The sequence below is a fragment of the Equus quagga genome, chromosome 3 (genome assembly GCF_021613505.1).
Source record: "Equus quagga isolate Etosha38 chromosome 3, UCLA_HA_Equagga_1.0, whole genome shotgun sequence".
Lineage (NCBI taxonomy): Eukaryota > Metazoa > Chordata > Mammalia > Perissodactyla > Equidae > Equus > Equus quagga.
Genome location: NC_060269.1, coordinates 93,942,174 through 93,960,151, shown reverse-complemented (window position 1 = coordinate 93,960,151; position 17,978 = coordinate 93,942,174). Strand labels below are relative to the sequence as shown.

Below are 17,978 nucleotides of genomic sequence, written 5' to 3'. Positions count from 1 at the left end.
TCTCATTTCTAAAGAGTATGATTCAGTATGTCTGCGGCAGGGCCTGGGCACATGCATTTTAGAGAATCACCCAAGTGGTGCAGTGGTACATTTCAAGAAAGACTAGGAAGGGGCCTGAATGGTCATGACTGCATTCAAATTCAGATTCTGCCGCTTAACTAGCTACGAGGCCTTGAGCAAATCCTCCAACCTTCTTACATCTTGGTGTCCTGCATGTGAAATGTGTCACTGTTACTCATTCATCAGGGCTGTCATGCAGGTTACAGTTAACATATATAAAGTACCCAGCACAGTGCTGGGCATGAAGCACTCAAATGCTCTCAGATTGTGGTGGTTCCTCTAACATGCCACACATGGAAGGCGGACACCTAAGCTAGATGCTAAAGGTCACGGATGGATAGAACTGAAATGAAGCCAGTTGGCTCTGAATCCATAAAATATTTATTAAACCTTGGACAAAGAGAATTCTCCAAAGATTATGTTGAAGTGACTGATATCTTACAGGTGCCTTTAGATCAGGCACATTCACATCTAGTTTCTAATTCATTATAATTACTTTAGAATCAAAACTCTTTATTTTGGATGCTTTAAGATTAAATGATATTTGATTGTACTGAAACAATTTGTTCAATCTAATCTATTGAATCAATGGACTATCATTTTTTTACTGTCCCAGAACGTTAATTTTCCATTCACTTTAATGCGACAAGATAATGCCTTTGCATGAAAGTGTTGAACACTTTAGGAGAGTCTAAAAGAAGCCATAGTAACACAAGATAATGGAGCCAATATTATTCAGTAACAGGATAGTAAAATCAGTTTAGAAAGAAAACATTATTATTGTAAAGACAGACTCATTCAGAGAGTTAGGAAATAGCATATACTGTAAGTACATGTTTACTTGAATTTTTCTCAACATCTTTGTGGCTATTCTATAGTATCTTAAGCAATTTTAAGATATTTTCTTCTTTCTATAGGATGGTCCTTCCCAGCTTCCTGTTATGTTCTAATTTGTGTGTTTAAAATTAGTATCATGGCATTTTTCATTTCCACACTATTCCTGAAGATTTATGTCATTGAAGCCTTCAGAAGGGAATTTAACCAGCCACAATTGCACATCCATTAAGCAAAGCTTAAGACCAGACAGTCCTAATGGGGTTTTCATTTATGGATCCTTTAGTGTAGGGTTCCCCAAGGACAAGAGTAACATTAATTAAAACATCTTGAGTCTGTAAACCACAATTATTGCTGTGTGAGATGCAGTGAAGAGCTTTGGATTCTCACTTGACAACAAAGAGAATGTAGGAAATTCTCTCCTCTTGCTTTCATGCAGATGCCACTTTAAGGTAAATGTTTTTCAGAGTGACCAGGATTAATGCAGTTCATTGCTCTAGAGAACGAATGTTTTCTATTTCTGATTTGTTACACAAGAGGGAAAAACAAGAGGCCTCGTTATATATGTGGTAGTTGTCATATTTTCTGCATGTCTAGGGATGGACTATTCTCTTGAACCACTCCTGAAGTGATAGGAAGGTGTGCAAAGTATGGGTTTGTTCTGTGGTTCCAATATGCATATGGGAACATGCATATGTAGGATAAACAAAGATATCATTTCGAGCGAGTAGAACTTTCAAATATTTCCTTCTAGGTTGGACACCGGGGGACAGTGAGAGATTATTCAGGCTTCAGCCCATCAGTGGATGCTGAAGTGATTCGTAAGGCAATCAGAGGAATTGGTGAGTAATCCTTTACGATTCCTTTCTTAACGTTGAAGCAAATCAGGAAAATTACAATCTAAAAGTACACAGCAGGGTCGGCCCTGTGGCCAAGTGGTTAACTTCAGCACATTCCTTTTCGGCGGCCTGGGTTCAGTTCCTGGGCACAGACCTACACCACTTGTTGGCAGCCATGCTGTGGTGGCAACCCACATACAAAATAGAGGAAGATTGGCACAGATGTTAGCTCAGGGCAAATCCTCTTCAAGCAAAAAAAGTGGAAGATTGGCCATAGATGTTAGCTCAGGGCAAATCTTCCTCAGCAAAATAAAATAAAAGTGCTAGGTTCAGTTTGCCCAATTTGGCTTACTCAATTAGAGAAATTGTAAGGGACTTTTAAAAATTGTGAAATAGTGAGGAAGGGTATAGGGAACTCAGTTTTATTAAATGTTAATATTAGCCATGTTAACTTAATATGAAACACTACCATCACCATCACTACTACCAACAATAATAATAGTCATAATAATAAATCGTTGTATGTATGGTCCATATCAATTCTTCCTGGATCTCATTCCCATCCCATTCCCTAGAAATAAATACCATCGTAAATTAAAGTTTATTCCTGTGAAACTTTTGATTCTGTAACTACATCTGTATGACATATTGTTTTGCATGGTCTTAAACAGTATAAAATGGAATCATACTGTGTACATTCTTCTGCAACTTGTTTTTATCCCTTAACATTATGTTTTTGAGATTTATCCATGTTGATATGTTTAGCTCTGGTTCATTAATTTTAACTGCACAGTAGGCTATTGAATTACTGTATTATCAAATGGGAATATTGATGGAACATAAAATTGCCTACAATTATTTTCTGCTGCAATGTAAAAATGCTGCACTGAATATTCCTGCTTAAGTCTCCTTGTGCACATTTCCAAGCATTTCTCTAGAATGTAACAATTGGAATCTCTAGGTTGAAGGGGATGTTTACCTTCAAATGAACTAGAAATATTGCCAAACTAGCATTCCTTATATATTGCTCCATATTCTCATCAATCCTTGCTACGGTCGTACTATTCAGTTTTTCCAGTTGAGTGGGTCTAAGATTGTGTCTTGCTCTGTTTTCATTTCCTCCCTTTTCCCTATCCCCTATTACTGATACAGTTAAGCGTCCTTTCTTGTTTATTTACTTCCTCTTCCATCAATTAGTTCTTCATATCTTTTGTCCATTTTTCAGTTGACTTGTCTTCTTCATGACTGACAAGATTTTTTTTCTATGTGTTGGAAATTTATTTATGTGAATAAATGAGTTATATATGAATTATTAATATAAATTAACATATTTATATTAAAATTCTAGAGCTTCAGGCAGGTCAAATTGATGCAACAGAAAGACAACAAATATGAAAAAAAGTTATCAGAATGGCTCAGAGAAAAACACAAGTACAGTCTTCAATTAACTGTCAATACAGTATATTCTGTGCTGCCTTAGGCACTTTAGGGGACAATTTTTAAACAGAAATTGCAATGTTCCTTCACTTGATGGTAGTGGTGATTTTTCAGAACATACAATGTTTTTACATAAGTGATTATATTTAAACCAGCAAAATATAAATTCATTGTCAGCCTCCAGCGTGACATATGATACTTAACCACCTCTCCTGCCACCTCTTCAGAGCATCCTCTGGACTGTAACTTTCTCTACATTGCTTAACTGTTCAATATGCTCTCATCTGCAATTCATTATCCAGAAATTCATGTTGGTGATTCCCCCTTCTATTTACTTCACAGAATTGTGTTTATGACATGCTCTTCTTTCCTTTAACTATTTTTGTCTTGTGTCTCTCAAGGGATGGGAATCAAAGCCGTGAGTAAATCCTTCCCAATTCAATTCAGTGTCTTTGCACTCTGGCATACATCCTCGCTGCTGCTGGCCAGTATGTATGGAACTGTCTACAGGATGGTTTTACGACCACCAACATCTCCTTTTTGAATAGCATCTACACAAATTTGAGAAGACAAGCTTTTTGTTCCATAGAACCACTTATGTTCTTCTCCTGGTGGGCTCTGGGGACATCTTGGTGAGAGGAGGATCCTCTCCTGAGACTGAGACATTGGTGGGGGCCGCTGTTCTGAGCTGGCCCAGGCGTGCTGACACGAACACCGGTGGGGGCCACCGAGGTGTGCCCCCCGGGCGGTCAGCCCAGGGGTCTCAATTTTTTTTAATAAATTCTGGATACAAAACTTTTTTTTTTAATTACAAGCCATCAAAATATTTTCTTCTGGTTGGTGGTTTTCTTTTAACATTGATTATAGTAATTTTTTTGCGAAGAAGTTTTAGATTTTAGTGAAATCAGGTTTACCAATTTTTTTTTTATGATTTATACTTATTATGTCTTTTCTATAATGAGCTCATAAAGATATTCTCTTGTGGGGCCTACCCCCTGGCCTAGTGGTTAAAGTTCCACGTGCTCCACTTAGGCAGCTTCAGTTCACAGATTTGGATCCCAGGTGTGGACCTACCCCCCTCATCAGCCATGTTGTGGAGGCATCCCACATACAAAATAGAGGAAGATTGGCATGGATGTTAGCTCAGGGCTAATCTTCCTCAAGCAGAAAAAAGAGGAGGATTGGCAACAGATGTTAGTTCAGGGTGAATCTTCCTCATAAAAAAACACACACACACACAAAAGAAAGATATTCTCCTGTGTTTTCTCCCCCAAGTTTTGCACTCTGATTTTTCACATTGAGATCTTTAATCTACGTGGGATTAATGTTTGTGCATGGTATTTAAAGATATCTAATTTTATTTTATCTCATGTGGCTGGTTAGTAGTCCCAGCACAATTTATTGAAGAATTCACCCTTTCTGCACTGATTTGTTATGTCACCTCTGTCTTATAAGTTGCCCTGTTTTTTTGCTCTCTGCTACATTCCATTGGCCTCTCCTTTTCTCAATACTACATTGTCATAATTGCTATTATAATTTTATAATGACACAGTGTCTAGTAGGACAAGAGCTTTTCTTGACTCTTTGCTTCTGCTGTGATTTTAGGGTCAGTTTGTCAAGTTCCATGAAATATACTATTAGGGTTTTATATCAGTGTAATATTATCTTGTTTCTGCCTGTTTGGGGTTTTTTCCCCCTCCATTTTTAAATGAAAGTTATTTCTTCATTTATCTCTTTGATTTCTCCATTTATACTTAGCGTACACTGTTCACTTGAGTACACTGTTCCATGAGGTTAATGTCAAATTGAATGAATTAATGGTCTTTAAATTCTATTGCTTGTCTTTGTTAACATTGTGTTTCTTCAGGAATTTTTGCATTTTGGTTTACAGGCGCACTTTGAGAAGGAAGTTTTTGTTTGTGAGCCCCACTCCTGCCATGTTGTCAGCCCAGAGCCAGGTGTCATAATGGTATTTGCATTAGAGATGCGTCAGATCCAGTCTCTGAACCACGAGGCAGCTTAGTTTAGTTCCTGGTCTTGAGCATGTGCACAAATAGATGAGAAACTGCCTAGCATACAAACTGCATGTAACTGCAGGTAGTTATGTCTGGAGTCTAGGGCCATGGGGTATAGAGATGCAGAGAATGGGCAGAACATCAGAACAGAGACATGAGGCAGGAGCTAGATCTTAATGAGGTGGTATATGAGCTAAGGGGCTTAAATGTCATCCTAAAAGTTACAGAGAGCCATTAGGATTTCAACCAAGAGATTGACATGATCACATTGCATTTTAAAAGTATTTACTTAGGCTGTAATATACACTATGAATTATAGGGGAGGTTAAGTTAGGAAGCTTTTGAAGTTTCTATGTAAAAAATGATGAGGGCTCAGTGGCAGAGGGCATGCAGAGAAGGTAAATTCAAGAGATGCAGATAGTTGTTAAAATATAAGGAGTAAGGAAAAGAAAGGAGAATAGGATGACTCCCAGGGTTTTTGCTTTGATGACTATATCCATGGTGGTATCGCTGATGAGGGAACATAGAATGAAAGACAAGTTAGAGAGGAGCTAGAATGAGTTCAACCTGGAGCATGCTGCATTTGAGATACTTGTGCAGTTAGAGGTGTCTAGTCGTGCAACAACACAGATGCCATTACAGGTGCAAGTGATAACCAGACTCACAGGGCACAACTGGGCTGTAATTGAATTCTGTGTTTACTTAACTATGTAGAAGAATGAATACAAGATCAGACATCGCAGTGGGGCAACATCTTTCGTTGGGAGGCCTAGCAGCTAACCAAGTACACAGATTCTTTTGCCCCATCAATGATATAGACTATGTACCATTGCCACAGGCATGTGTAGCCAAGGTGTGTAGGGTTGATCTATACCCAGAGAAGTTGAGCCATGAGTTCCACTTGATCTTATATACCATTCTAGTCATGCAGGCCCAAGGTGTGCAAGCCGACTCACAGCTCCCCAACCCAGGTATAGTTCTCTACTGCAAAGGAGGCTGACACAACCTCCCACATTATCTTAATACTATAATAACCAAGGAAATAGTGACCTTGAGGTTATTCTCAGGCAGGCCAGCATCAGCCCTTTACTTACAACAGGTGGTTAAGTATATGGGTCTGGAATGCCTAAGAGACATATGAACCAAAGAGAATACATGTTTTGGAGTCAGAGATCTGGGTTCAAGACACTAAGGGTTAGTATCTTCATCTTTAGGACAGCTTAATCAGGGCCCCTGTGCATATTCACTATGACTGAATAAAAGTTGCCTTACATGGCAGGTTCTCAATACATGTCGGCTCCTTTTTTTCTAGAGGATAAAAGATTTTGATATCAAGTGTGGAGATTAGAAAAGAATAAAAGGTGACAAGACAATAACTGAACCTCATGAGGTGAGAAAACCTAGTTCAAAAGCAATGCGTTCCTTTTGCTACTTCTCCTGTCATATACAGATAGGAATATTTTGGCAATGATTGTTTTCTTCCCTCAAAACTATCCAAAGAAAGTTAATTTTTTTCCCCAAACCTAAGCAAACAAAGAAATGAAGATTTCAACCTGGTGAGAACCTGGAAATTAAAAATTAAGATGCCTTCCTCTCTACATTTGTTTCAGACTATTAATCATTTTTTCTTTTGTTCATGATACATATTAAGCATCTTTGGGTTGAGAATGAGTAAAATTATTTTTGTTTCCTTTAGGAACCGACGAGAAAACACTCATCAGCGTTCTGACTGAGCGGTCGAACGCACAGCGGCAGCTGATTGTTAAGGAATATCAGGCAGCCTATGGAAAGGTACGATTTGATTAACGTAACAGGCACTAAAGTGCTAACCACTAATGGACCAGCCATGCTCCCAGGTGATTGCGCCCACAAATCTTCTGCTTCAAGCCAAGTAGAGGAAGTGCCCTGTGCATCCGGTCAACAGCCTGCAATATAAGTCTTGGTTTTGCCCTTAATGGGCTGAATGGCCTTGGGCATGTTATTGGATCTTTCTGGGCCTCAATTTCTTCACCTCTTGCTGCCTTGGATCACTGGTTCTAAACCAGCAGTGATTTTGCTCCCTAGGGGACACTTGGCAATGTCTTGAGACATTTTGTTTATCACAAGTGGTGGGAGAGAGAAAGATACTTCGGGCAACTGGTGGGTAGAGGTCGGGAATGCTGCTAAACTCCTACAATGCACAAGACAGTTCCCACAACAAAGAATTATCTGACCAATTATTTGATAAGCCCCGTCTTAGATGATCTTTAACTTCTCTCTCGATTTTAAAATGTTTATGAAATTATAGGTTTAATTCATTAAGCAAATGAAAACTTCCTAATCACCTGAAACTGACTATACAAAGACAAGTTAGCCTTGGTCTTTGCCACACAGTTTATTTGTTCAACGCGTATTGTTGAGTACCGCTCTGTGTCAGGGAGTATCCTAGACGTTAGAGATACGCTGGTATAAAAAGCAGATCCTCTCTTCTTCATGGAGGTAATATTCTACTAGAAAAGGAATAAATAAGTAAATAAAATAAATTCAGATATTGGTAAGTGCTGTGAAAAAATTACAGTGGGATGGTATGATAGAGACCCACTGGTGAATGGCACTTTTAGATCAGATGGTGAAGAAATGTCAGTGAGGGGTTGTTACTTTACTCTCAACTAAGACTAAACAATACTAAGGATTCTCCTCTGCTTGATCTGGCGGAAGAGCATTTCAGCCAGAAGGTGCAGCAAATGCAAAAGCCCTGAGGCAGAAGCAAGCTAGTAATATTTAAGAAACAGAAAGAGTTCCAATATGGCAGGAATGTAGAGAGTAAAGGGGAACGGAGGAAAGAGATGAGGTTAGAGACAGGTTTAGAACATGCTGGGCCTTGGGCTCTTGGTACAGAGTTTAGATTTTATTCTAAAAACAATAGGGAATCATTGGAGGTTTATAAGCTAGGTGAATAATCTAATCTAATATATATATATATTTGTTTTTTATTTGAGGAAGATTAGCTCTGAGCTAATGCCTGTACCTACCTTCCTCTATTTTATATGTGGGACGCCTGCCACAGCATGGCTTGATGAGTGGTGCGTAGGTCTGCACCCGGGATGCAAACCAGCGAACCCTGGGCCACTGAAGTGAAGCACGCAAACTTAACCTCTGCACCACCAGACCAGCCTTCTAATTTATATTTTTAAAAGATTATTTTAGCAACTGTGGCTAAGAAACTGTGGAGGGGAAAGAGTGGAAACAGAGACCAGTCAGGCTATTGGGTCCAGGTGAGAACTGAGAGTGTCTAGTAACCATCCAAAGATAGCTCAGGCATCTCCCCGCGATGGCCAAGCCCTCAGGCTCCATTATGACACACTTCTCTCTGTGTTCCCTCTATCAGATACTTAACATATTATATTGAAATTTTATCTTTGAATATTTTTATTTTTCCTATTAGGACATAATGTCCTAAGGGTAAGGATTGTGTCTAACTCACCTTTAAGTGCCTAGCACAGAGCAGGTGCCAAGTAAACATTTGTCAAATTGAATGAATTGCCAGACTTCTAGGCAAGGCAACATGCACATGTATAGGGAACGTGAATGATCCCCTGGCCTTTCAGGATTTCCAAAATCTGGAATAAGGTGGAGGGTGGAGGTGGAGGGTAACAAGCATTTCTCCCAATGTGATAGAATGAGAACAGGTGAAGTAAGATTCAGTTGGAAAGTCTTGGGTTGAGGACAGATGGTAGTGGAATTTAGCATTTAGAGAGGAAACACCTGTAGCAATTACACAGCACTAGTGACACTTGGCTCCATCCCATTTGTTTCAGCAGGAGCATAACCCCGCTGGGCCCCCCAGCGACATGGTAGATGTTGGTCTATGTTCACATTGTCATAGGAGCCTGGGAGGCTGCCAGCCTTTCTTTCAGAGCTGAAAATAATCAAGAGCAGGGAAAATAATTATTCAATAACATTTCTTTGAATGCTGAAAATAGAAACCATGGGACCTGCCTTCAAGCAGGGGAGGCGGACTGTAATTATGTAATGTGTGAAAACAGTGCCAAAGGCCAGTAACAGTAAGTAAGGTCCACCCAATTGCCACATTCAGGGTTCCCCCTGCTGTTGTTGCCAGAAAACTGCTTGTGATGCCTCCTTGTCTTACCAGAGGCAAATGACCAACCACTGCCTTCCCTTCCCTTTTCTCTCCGGAGCTCTCTGGCAGTCACTGAGAAGTAAGGCAGGAAAAGAACACCTGCCAGTGAAGCTGGGTGTGAATTATAGGGGCTCCACCTCCTCTTCCCTCACCCCAACCGAAGCACTGAGAGCATCAAGGCCCCAGGAAAAGCATGTTAATACTCAGTTCCTATCTATGGCACTTGTGTAACCCCCTCCATTGGTTTTCCTTCAGAAAACCTTCTATAAAACAGAACATTTTGGAAGCAATCAAAAATGCAGATTAATATCCATAGAAATATTCTCCCTATTTCTGTTTGTTCCCTGTGGATGGACATGTTTTCATTTGAATCGATACATATGTTCATCTTTCACTAGGTGGCTTTAGAGAACGAGAAAGGAAAAATATTTCACATTTTCTTTTGGGGTGTTTTATTTTAGGCACTGAAAGATGACTTGAAGGGTGATCTCTCTGGCAACTTTGAGTATCTCATGGTGGCCCTCGTGACTCCCCCGGCTGTGTTTGATGCGAAGCAGCTGAAGAAATCCATGAAGGTATGAGCCCAAGATAAGTCATGTCTGCCCAGGATTTGACTACATCATCAAAAATAGTGACTTTCTTCCAGGGCACACTTGAGATATGGGTGTAAATATGATAGATTTGGATGGCATTTTGATTCTGTGTTCTCCAGTCGTTAGAACAACCCTGAAATGGGGAGCACTTGTGGAACCTTGAGCCCACATGTTCCTAGGCTAAAAGGATATTGTCATAGCCTAATTTTGCTTGTTTGATTTTTGACCTGAACTATCAAATTCTCTATTTTGTGTGGCGCAGCGGTTAAGTTTGCACATTCCACTTCTAGGCAGCCTGGGGTTCGCCTGTTCGGATCCCAGGTATGGACATGGCACCGCTTGGCAAAAGCCATGTTGTGGTGGGCGTCCCATATATAAAGCAGAGGAAGATGGGTACGGATGTTAGCTCAGGGCCAGTCTTCCTCAGCAAAAAGAGGAGGATTGGCAGTAGTTAGCTCAGGGCTAATCTTCCTCAAGAAAAAAAAAATTCTCTATTTTGTTGTCACTGAATGTAAATAGCACTATCATCAACCCCATTGCTTAGGCCAAAACTAGTATTATCTTTGATCCCTCACTATCCCTTACTCTTCAGTGTTCCCAAATCTATCTGCAAGTCCATTAGCTCTACTCCAAAATCTTTCAAAAATGTGTGCACGTCTCTCAGAATCCATTGCTACCGTTCTAGTTCAACCACCATCATCTCTTGACTGGACTGAAATCCATTCACCACAGAATAGCCAAAATGATTTCTATAAAGTTCTTTTTAGAATCAGATTATACTGTTCACCTGCATAAATCTCCAATGACTTTGAATACTTAAAATCCAATCTCCTTACCATGGCCTTCATCACCCAATGCATTCTGGCTCCTGTCTATCTCTGTGACTTTTTTTTTTTTTTTTGAGGAAGATCAGCCCTGAGCTAACATCTGCTGCCAATCCTCTTTTTTGCGGAGGAAGACTGGCCCTGAGCTAACATCTGTGCCCATCTTCCTCTACTTTATATGTGAGATGCCTACCATAGCATGGCTTGCCAAGTGGTGCCATGTCTGCACCCGGGATCTGAACCAGCAAATCCCAGGCCGCTGAAGCAGAATGTGCGCACTTAACCGCTGCGCCACCAGGCTGGCCCCTATCTCTGACTTTTTAGACTTTTTAAAGTTCTGTCTATATCAGTCAGAATTCCCCAGAGAAGCAGAACCAGTAAACAGGAGATATATACTAAGAGATTTATTGCAAAAAATTGGTTACATGGTTATGGGGCTGCCTAGGCAAATCCAAAATCTGTAGGCAGGCTGTCAGGAAGTGCAGGCTGGAACTCTTGGCATGAGCTGAAAATGCTGCCCACATGTGGAATTTCTCCTTCAGAGATGCCTCAGCTCCGCTTTCAAGGCCACCCAGAATATCTAGAATAATCTCCCTTACTTAAAGTCATTTGATAATGGACTTTAATTATATCTACAAAATACCTTCACAGCAACACCTAGATTAGTGTTTGATTGAATAACTGAGAACTGTAACCTGGCCAAATTGACACATAAGACTGACTATCACACCCTCTCCTCCCCTCTTCCCCCCCCCTCAATTCAATGATGTAGTTATACTGGCTTTCTCTCTGCTCCTGGAACATTCTAAGCTTATTCCTATCTTGAGGTCTTTATGTACATGATGTTCCTTCCACCTCGAATGCTTTTCCTCCAAATATTTTCTATTAATTCACTCAGTTTTATTTTCTTAATTGCACCTGTTACTGTCTAAAATTATCTTGTGTTTTTTGTCCACTTGTTTATTATTTTTTCCATCCAATTAAAAGACAAACTTCCATCCTAGCAGGAAACCTCATCAGTCTTAGTCTGCATCTTCTGTTCCTAGAGAAAATACTGGAATGAAGTAGGTGCTCAACATATTTGTTGATTGGGAGGGGGGAAAGGAAGGAATGTGCGTCTTGAGGCATAAGCCAAATTCTGCCTTTCCGTAAGGGGTATGAGTTATTTTCTTTTCTGTGGCAGAGATGTGGGCACCCAAGAAGCAGATGGCAAGATGGAATTAGATGTCCGAGAGATTTATTGGGAGAAATGCTTGTAAAGGATAAAGAGGAGACAGAGTAGGGTAGGTGGAGTGAACCTTCAGATTGCAATGCTGATCTGACACCTGTGAAAGGAGAGAGGGAAGGAAGTATGCTCAGACAGGAAGAGCCTCAGTGTATAGTGCAGCTCTGAGAAAGCCTTGGTAGGCTGATGGGAGCCCCTGAGCAAATATTCCCCTTTGGAGGAGTCCTGCCTTGGGCAGAAATGGCCCAGCTCCAGTACTCCTTCCATGCTCAGTCGTTGGCTGAGAGCAGCCTGGAGAGGGCATGACCTCAGTGTGAACTGTGTGGCAGATCCAGTTGGAGGCTATCAACCAACTACATTCTTTGCAGCAGATTCTCTTGAAATAAAATCTGAGCCTTGCATTTCAACAGCTGCCACATGGGGGACAATTGAGTGGGTGTAATGGTAAGGATTTGATTCACCAGCAAGGATTAGAAAAATTTCTCTCTTACACAAAAGAAATCCAAAGTAAGCAGTCCAGAGCTGGGTGTCGTGGTACTACCATTATCAGAGACTCAGGCTCCTTCAATCTTGAGGCTTTGACATCTTCAGCCTATAGATTCCACTTCTAGGCTGAAGATGGCAGCTCAAGATCCAGCCGTTATGTCTTCATCCCAGTCAGCTAAAAAGAGTAAGGGACAAAGAAAGATTCATCTCCTGTCTTTAAGGATTCTCAAAAATTGTACATAATACTTCACATATAGTCCATCAATCAAAATTTAGTTGCAAGGATAAACCTAACTCTAAGAGTAGCTGAGAAATACTGTCTTTATTTGGGTAGCTACTTGTTAAATTAAAAATTGGGTGTTCTATTACTAAGCAAGGAACATGAAAGAGATATTCAGTCTGCTTAATTTTGCTGTGAACCTAAAACTTCTCTGAAAAATAAAGAATAAGGGCTGGCCCGTGGTATAGTGGTCAAGTTTGGCATGGTCCATTTCAGTGGCCTGGGTTCACCAGTTTGGATCCCAGGTGTGGACTTAACACCACTTGTCAGCCATGCTGTGGCAGTGACCTACGTACAAAGTGGAGGAAGATTGGCACAGATGTTAGCTCAGGGCCAATCTTCCTCAGCAAAAATAAATAAATAAAGTCTATTTTTAAATAAATAAGTAATTTTAAAAGGAGAGATATTGGGGGCAACTAGGAATCTCTGCTACAGAGGGATAAAATTCAGTCACTGTTCATATGCTATATTGGCCTCATTTGATCAAGTTCTAGTGTAAATGGCTTCTCATGGAGTCACAATGTGATTCAGTGACCTCACTCTTAACCAAGGCTCAGTGGTAACTAGTCACTGAACCAGCTGGACCCTTGACACACATTATTGAGGCTTTAAAAATCTCAATATGAAGAGGATGATACCTACTGACCAACCCAGTGCACTGGTGCAAAGAGGAACTCATTCAAAAGAATTACAGAGCCCTTCCTAAATAAAATGGCATGTTGGAGTGCTCTTCTCATCTTGATTGACATAGGCTTTCCCTTTCTACTTTTTCTTCCTAGAATTATTCAGTTGATTTTTAAACTAGAGTCAGAAATTTTCTTGAAAATTTTGGTGTCAGTTAACTCCAGATGATTCATATTAAGTAGATACTAAAATATATGGAAAATTAGAAAACTACATTAAAAGTTGTATAAGACCTTACGGTGATTTACTCAAAACTGCTTTTTTCATCTGTCTAAAATAGGACCTTAAGACTTAAATGCATGAAATTAAGTTTGTTAAGTGTTCTGAAAATAGATTTCCTTTTCCTTTTTTAGGGCACTGGAACAAATGAGAATGCATTGATTGAAATCTTAACCACCAGGACAAGCAGGCAGATGAAGGAGATCTCACAGGCCTACTACACAGGTGATCTTATTTTCTGCTTATCTTTATGACTGTTCACACGTAAATGAGCAGTGTTGCTTTTCCCAGAAACCCACCCATCTCTTCTTCACAAGGCATTTTGAGAAAGCAAGACATGAAAAGGAGGATACATTTAAAATGGGCTGAGGTCTGTGGATTTTCAGAGAAAATCTGAATATGATCTGAGCTAGAAACTGCTGCATAACAGTGGCATGAACGCTTTGCAGGTATAACACATTACAGCTGTAGTGGATTTTACTCTTGGTAGTCACTGCTTAATTCAATCAACTATTTTCATCAATGTAAGAGATTCAAATCATTGTATATTAATATGATATGTTAAAAAGTACTTAGATGTGCCATATGATTTTTGGTGTGTGAAATTAGATGAGCCATTTAGAGAATGTGTTGAGCATGTGGATTAATTAGCGAAAGTCCTAATAGTCTGTTAGCTGTGTAAAAATTTGAAAGTCCCTGCAGTGCAATTCTGACACTAACTACTCAGGGTTAGTGTGACTTCACAAGTTGGAGCACAGTCCCCATAGGACTAACCTCACTTTATACACCAGCCCCAAGCTCAGATATTCCCAGAATACGTGTACTTCTAACCAAATGACTACAAATTCAGGAGTTCGGAGTACTCCCTCAGGTTTAATAGCTCACTAGAATGACTCACAGAACTCAGGAAAGCACTATACGTACAATTATAGTTTTACTATAAAGAATACAAATCAGAACTGGTCAAATGAAGAGATGCATGGGGAGAAGTCTGGGAGGGTCCCAAATGCAAAGCTTCCATGTCCTTGGGATGCATTGCCCTCCCAGCACATCAGTGTATGATTACCACTAGGGAAGTATTGGAGTTTCATTACATAGGCATGATTGATTGATCCCTGGCCCCGTGATTGAACTCCATCTCCAGTCAGTGCCCTCCTCTCCCTGGAGGTCAGGCTGATATCATGTGGCTTGAAGCCCCACCCCTCTAATCACATGATTGGTCTTTTTGGTGTGACCAGCCCCCATCCTGAGTCATCTTGTTAGAAGAAACGCAGATGTGATTCACGAGACCTGCCATGAATAACAACGACATTATTTGGGAAATTCCAAGGATTTAGTTAGGGGTGACCTGCTAGGAACCAGGGACAAGATCAGCCAATTCTTTATTATATTATACAACAAGCTTCTCCAAGTCCCTTAAGGTGGACGTGGTTTCTATGATTGTATATCAGGGAGGTTCTGCAGTGGGAGAAGTCCAAAGAAGGGATATACTGGCCCCTAGCTGGGTATTAGAGAGGGTACTTTGAGAAAGTCTCATTAGAAGGTAAATATCTCAATGATAGGTAAGTGGCTATTTTATTGTTGATGTACTGGTCAGGGTCTAGTCAACAAAACAGAAACATACTAGGTATTTTAACAGAGAGAATGAAATGTAGAGAATGGCTGACACACCTTTTAGAGGACTGAAAAGTCAAAAAGGAAACACAGGGGTAGCACAGAGGTCTAACCTCCAGGGCTGGGACAAAGGAAAGAGGTTGGGGTTTTCAGAAAGTAGCTCAGAGGAGGGGCACCCTGCTGGCTGGTGTTGGTACCTCAGGAGCTCAGAGGAGATGCTTAAGGACCTCAAGTTGAGATCTCTAGGAAATGGCTCCTTCTGACTGGAGCTGGTACCTCCATGGGGTGCAAAGTGACTTGTTTTAGAAACCTGGAGCCAGCTCCTGCTGTCAGGATGAAAGCCCTTCACTGAGTGACACTTGTATAGCAAGCACATAGCCTGTCCTTCTTTCCTCCTCCTCTACCAATCTCCCTTTACCCCTCCCCCCCCCCCGCTACCATTGGTGGAACCTAACAGGGAGTTGGGGGAGGCAAAGGGGGTTCAAAAGACAAATGTAATCTGCAGAGTTCCAATCTCAGTTCCACAAAGCAGTTTTCTGCACAAAATTTCGAGCAGATCAGGTAATTGCTTAATAATGGCACAAATGGGTACGTTGCAGATGTTTAAAATATTTGGTTCCCTCAGTTCAATAAGATTTACATAGAAAAAGTCATCAGATCCGGAGCCTCTATCCAGAGGTGTACTTCCTGGTGTTTCTTGGAAGACTTACCACTCTATGAGTAGACCTGCTGTGACGGCTCCCTGGAGTCCAGCTTTTAGGTACAAACCACCCTAGGATGTAAGCTCTATGAAGGTGGGGATTTTTGTCTGTTTTGTTCACTACTGTATCTCCAGTCCCCAGAACAGGAGGAAATGAATTCAAATATTTATTAAACGAATATCCTCAAGATTGAGATTGGATTTGTAGGGGAGGAAGACAAATCCTCTACCCTCTGGGTCCTTCTGGCTGAGCTATGAATTAAATTGACATGAGACAGAATAACAGGAGAAAATCAAACAAAGCTTTATAACATGTATACGTGGGAGAAACCCAGGAAAACTGAGTAACTCGGCCATCTGGCCAAAGCTGCCAGCTTAAATATTTTCAGCTAAAGCCCGGGAGGATATTGGAGGTAGCAGTTTGGGATTTCAGAGGCAAGGAAGACAATTTACATGGAGATGGGAATGCAAATGTTTATTAAACAAGTTTTGCTGGGCCAAGAATGGGTTTGTTGGTGTCTTTCTATCATACCTATTTTACATTATCCTATAGCTGTCTTATGATATTAGCTCCTTCCTGGAACAGGCCTTCTGTGTTCAGTTCTTTTAGGCAATTTGAGGGAAGGTCAAGTGTTCTTCCTGAGTCTTCTGAACCTTTATCGTCTTCAGCTCGAAATAATCCACATACCAGAGTGGTGCATCTTGGGGAGACCTGCCTTGAACCCCATCAGGGTTTTAAGAACCAAGTGAAAATTCTAGCATTTGGGACTGTTGTTTTGTGAATATGACGTGTGATAATAGTTCAAAGTTAGTAGATGCTTGATTTCTGTGTGAGTTAAGCTGTCGAAGGCTACAAGGAATGGGACTGCATCTAGGTTATCTTGGTTAACAGGGATTAATAACATGCAGAAGAAAAAGAAGGAAATAGCCTCAGTCACGTATAGCTCAGCTTCCCAGAGATTCAGGACACAGCAGTCACTAGGGACTCAGCTATCATGTCACTCCATCAGCGTCAGGAATGCCTTGCTCCCTGTGCTGATGTTTCTGTGACAGCAACTCTTCCCTCCCCCTCTTTACTTCTGCTGTTCTTGACACCACCAAGTAACTTCTCTTCCTTTTCCACGTGTTTCTCTCCTCATGGCTTATATTTGCTCTTGGTTTCTGGCTATTCTTGGCTTCTGTTTTGTGCCTTCTTTCTGGGGGTCTTTCCACTTCTTTGTTACTCTGTTATCTTATCTCTTTTTTGTACAGCTCACTTTCTAAGAGAGAAGGCTCAATGGACTCAGGAAGGCACTGTCTACTAGAGAGCATTATTCTGGGCAAAGTTCTCTCACCAGATTGCCTCTTAGGCTTCTGGCCGCCTTTGGTCAGATGCCAACCCTGTTGCAGTCAGCTGTAGCAAGGGTGATAGTGTCATATAATGTGAAATGGTGGCCCACGTCTAAGAAATCCATCAAAGGAGGCTGTGAACTCGGCCCTCAGAAAGGGACCTGACGTCTTGTTTGGCTCATCCAGTACAATGACACAGTAGAGTGTAAATAAATAGAGAGCTAAATTCTGGGCTTTTTGCAGTATTCTAATATCAATGGTGTATGAGAGAACAGTGAATCAGGGATCAAGAACTCTAGGTTCTGGTTCGGGCTCCTGCGATATTAAAACACCCCATTTGTTTTTCTATCGTCTGTTGTGCCTCAAAATACGTGAAGTAGTTGTGAACCTGCATTGAGGTAATTTTCATTTTTTTAGTCTAATTTCTGGCAAAATATCTGGGGGAAAAGGGAGACATGGGGAAGCAGCATGAGATGACTATAAAGTCTCATCCAGATAATTCTAAAATTATAAAATACTTCCCCAAATTCTAACAAATGAGAGCTTTATTCTTTGGCTTGATATTTTTTCATTACAATTTTTTTCTAATTAGAGTGAAGGATAGATGTAATAATATCATGGCTGTTAGGTAAAATGATGCCTATTAAATGTGATTATTACTTAGATAATTTATATTTATAGTGGATTTTGTTTATTTGAATTGCTTTGGGAAATTATGG

General features: G+C 40.6%; 1 protein-coding gene across 1 annotated transcript in view; it reads left to right on the top strand.

The window, feature by feature from the left end:
• The window catches only part of ANXA3 (annexin A3), a 61,582-nt gene that overhangs the window by 18,389 nt on the left and 25,215 nt on the right, over positions 1-17,978 (top strand). The window contains exons 3-6 of the mRNA XM_046656879.1: positions 1,649-1,736; positions 6,882-6,976; positions 9,767-9,880; positions 13,751-13,841. Coding sequence (XP_046512835.1) covers positions 1,649-1,736; positions 6,882-6,976; positions 9,767-9,880; positions 13,751-13,841 — 388 coding nt within the window. The remainder of the gene's footprint in view (positions 1-1,648; positions 1,737-6,881; positions 6,977-9,766; positions 9,881-13,750; positions 13,842-17,978) is intronic.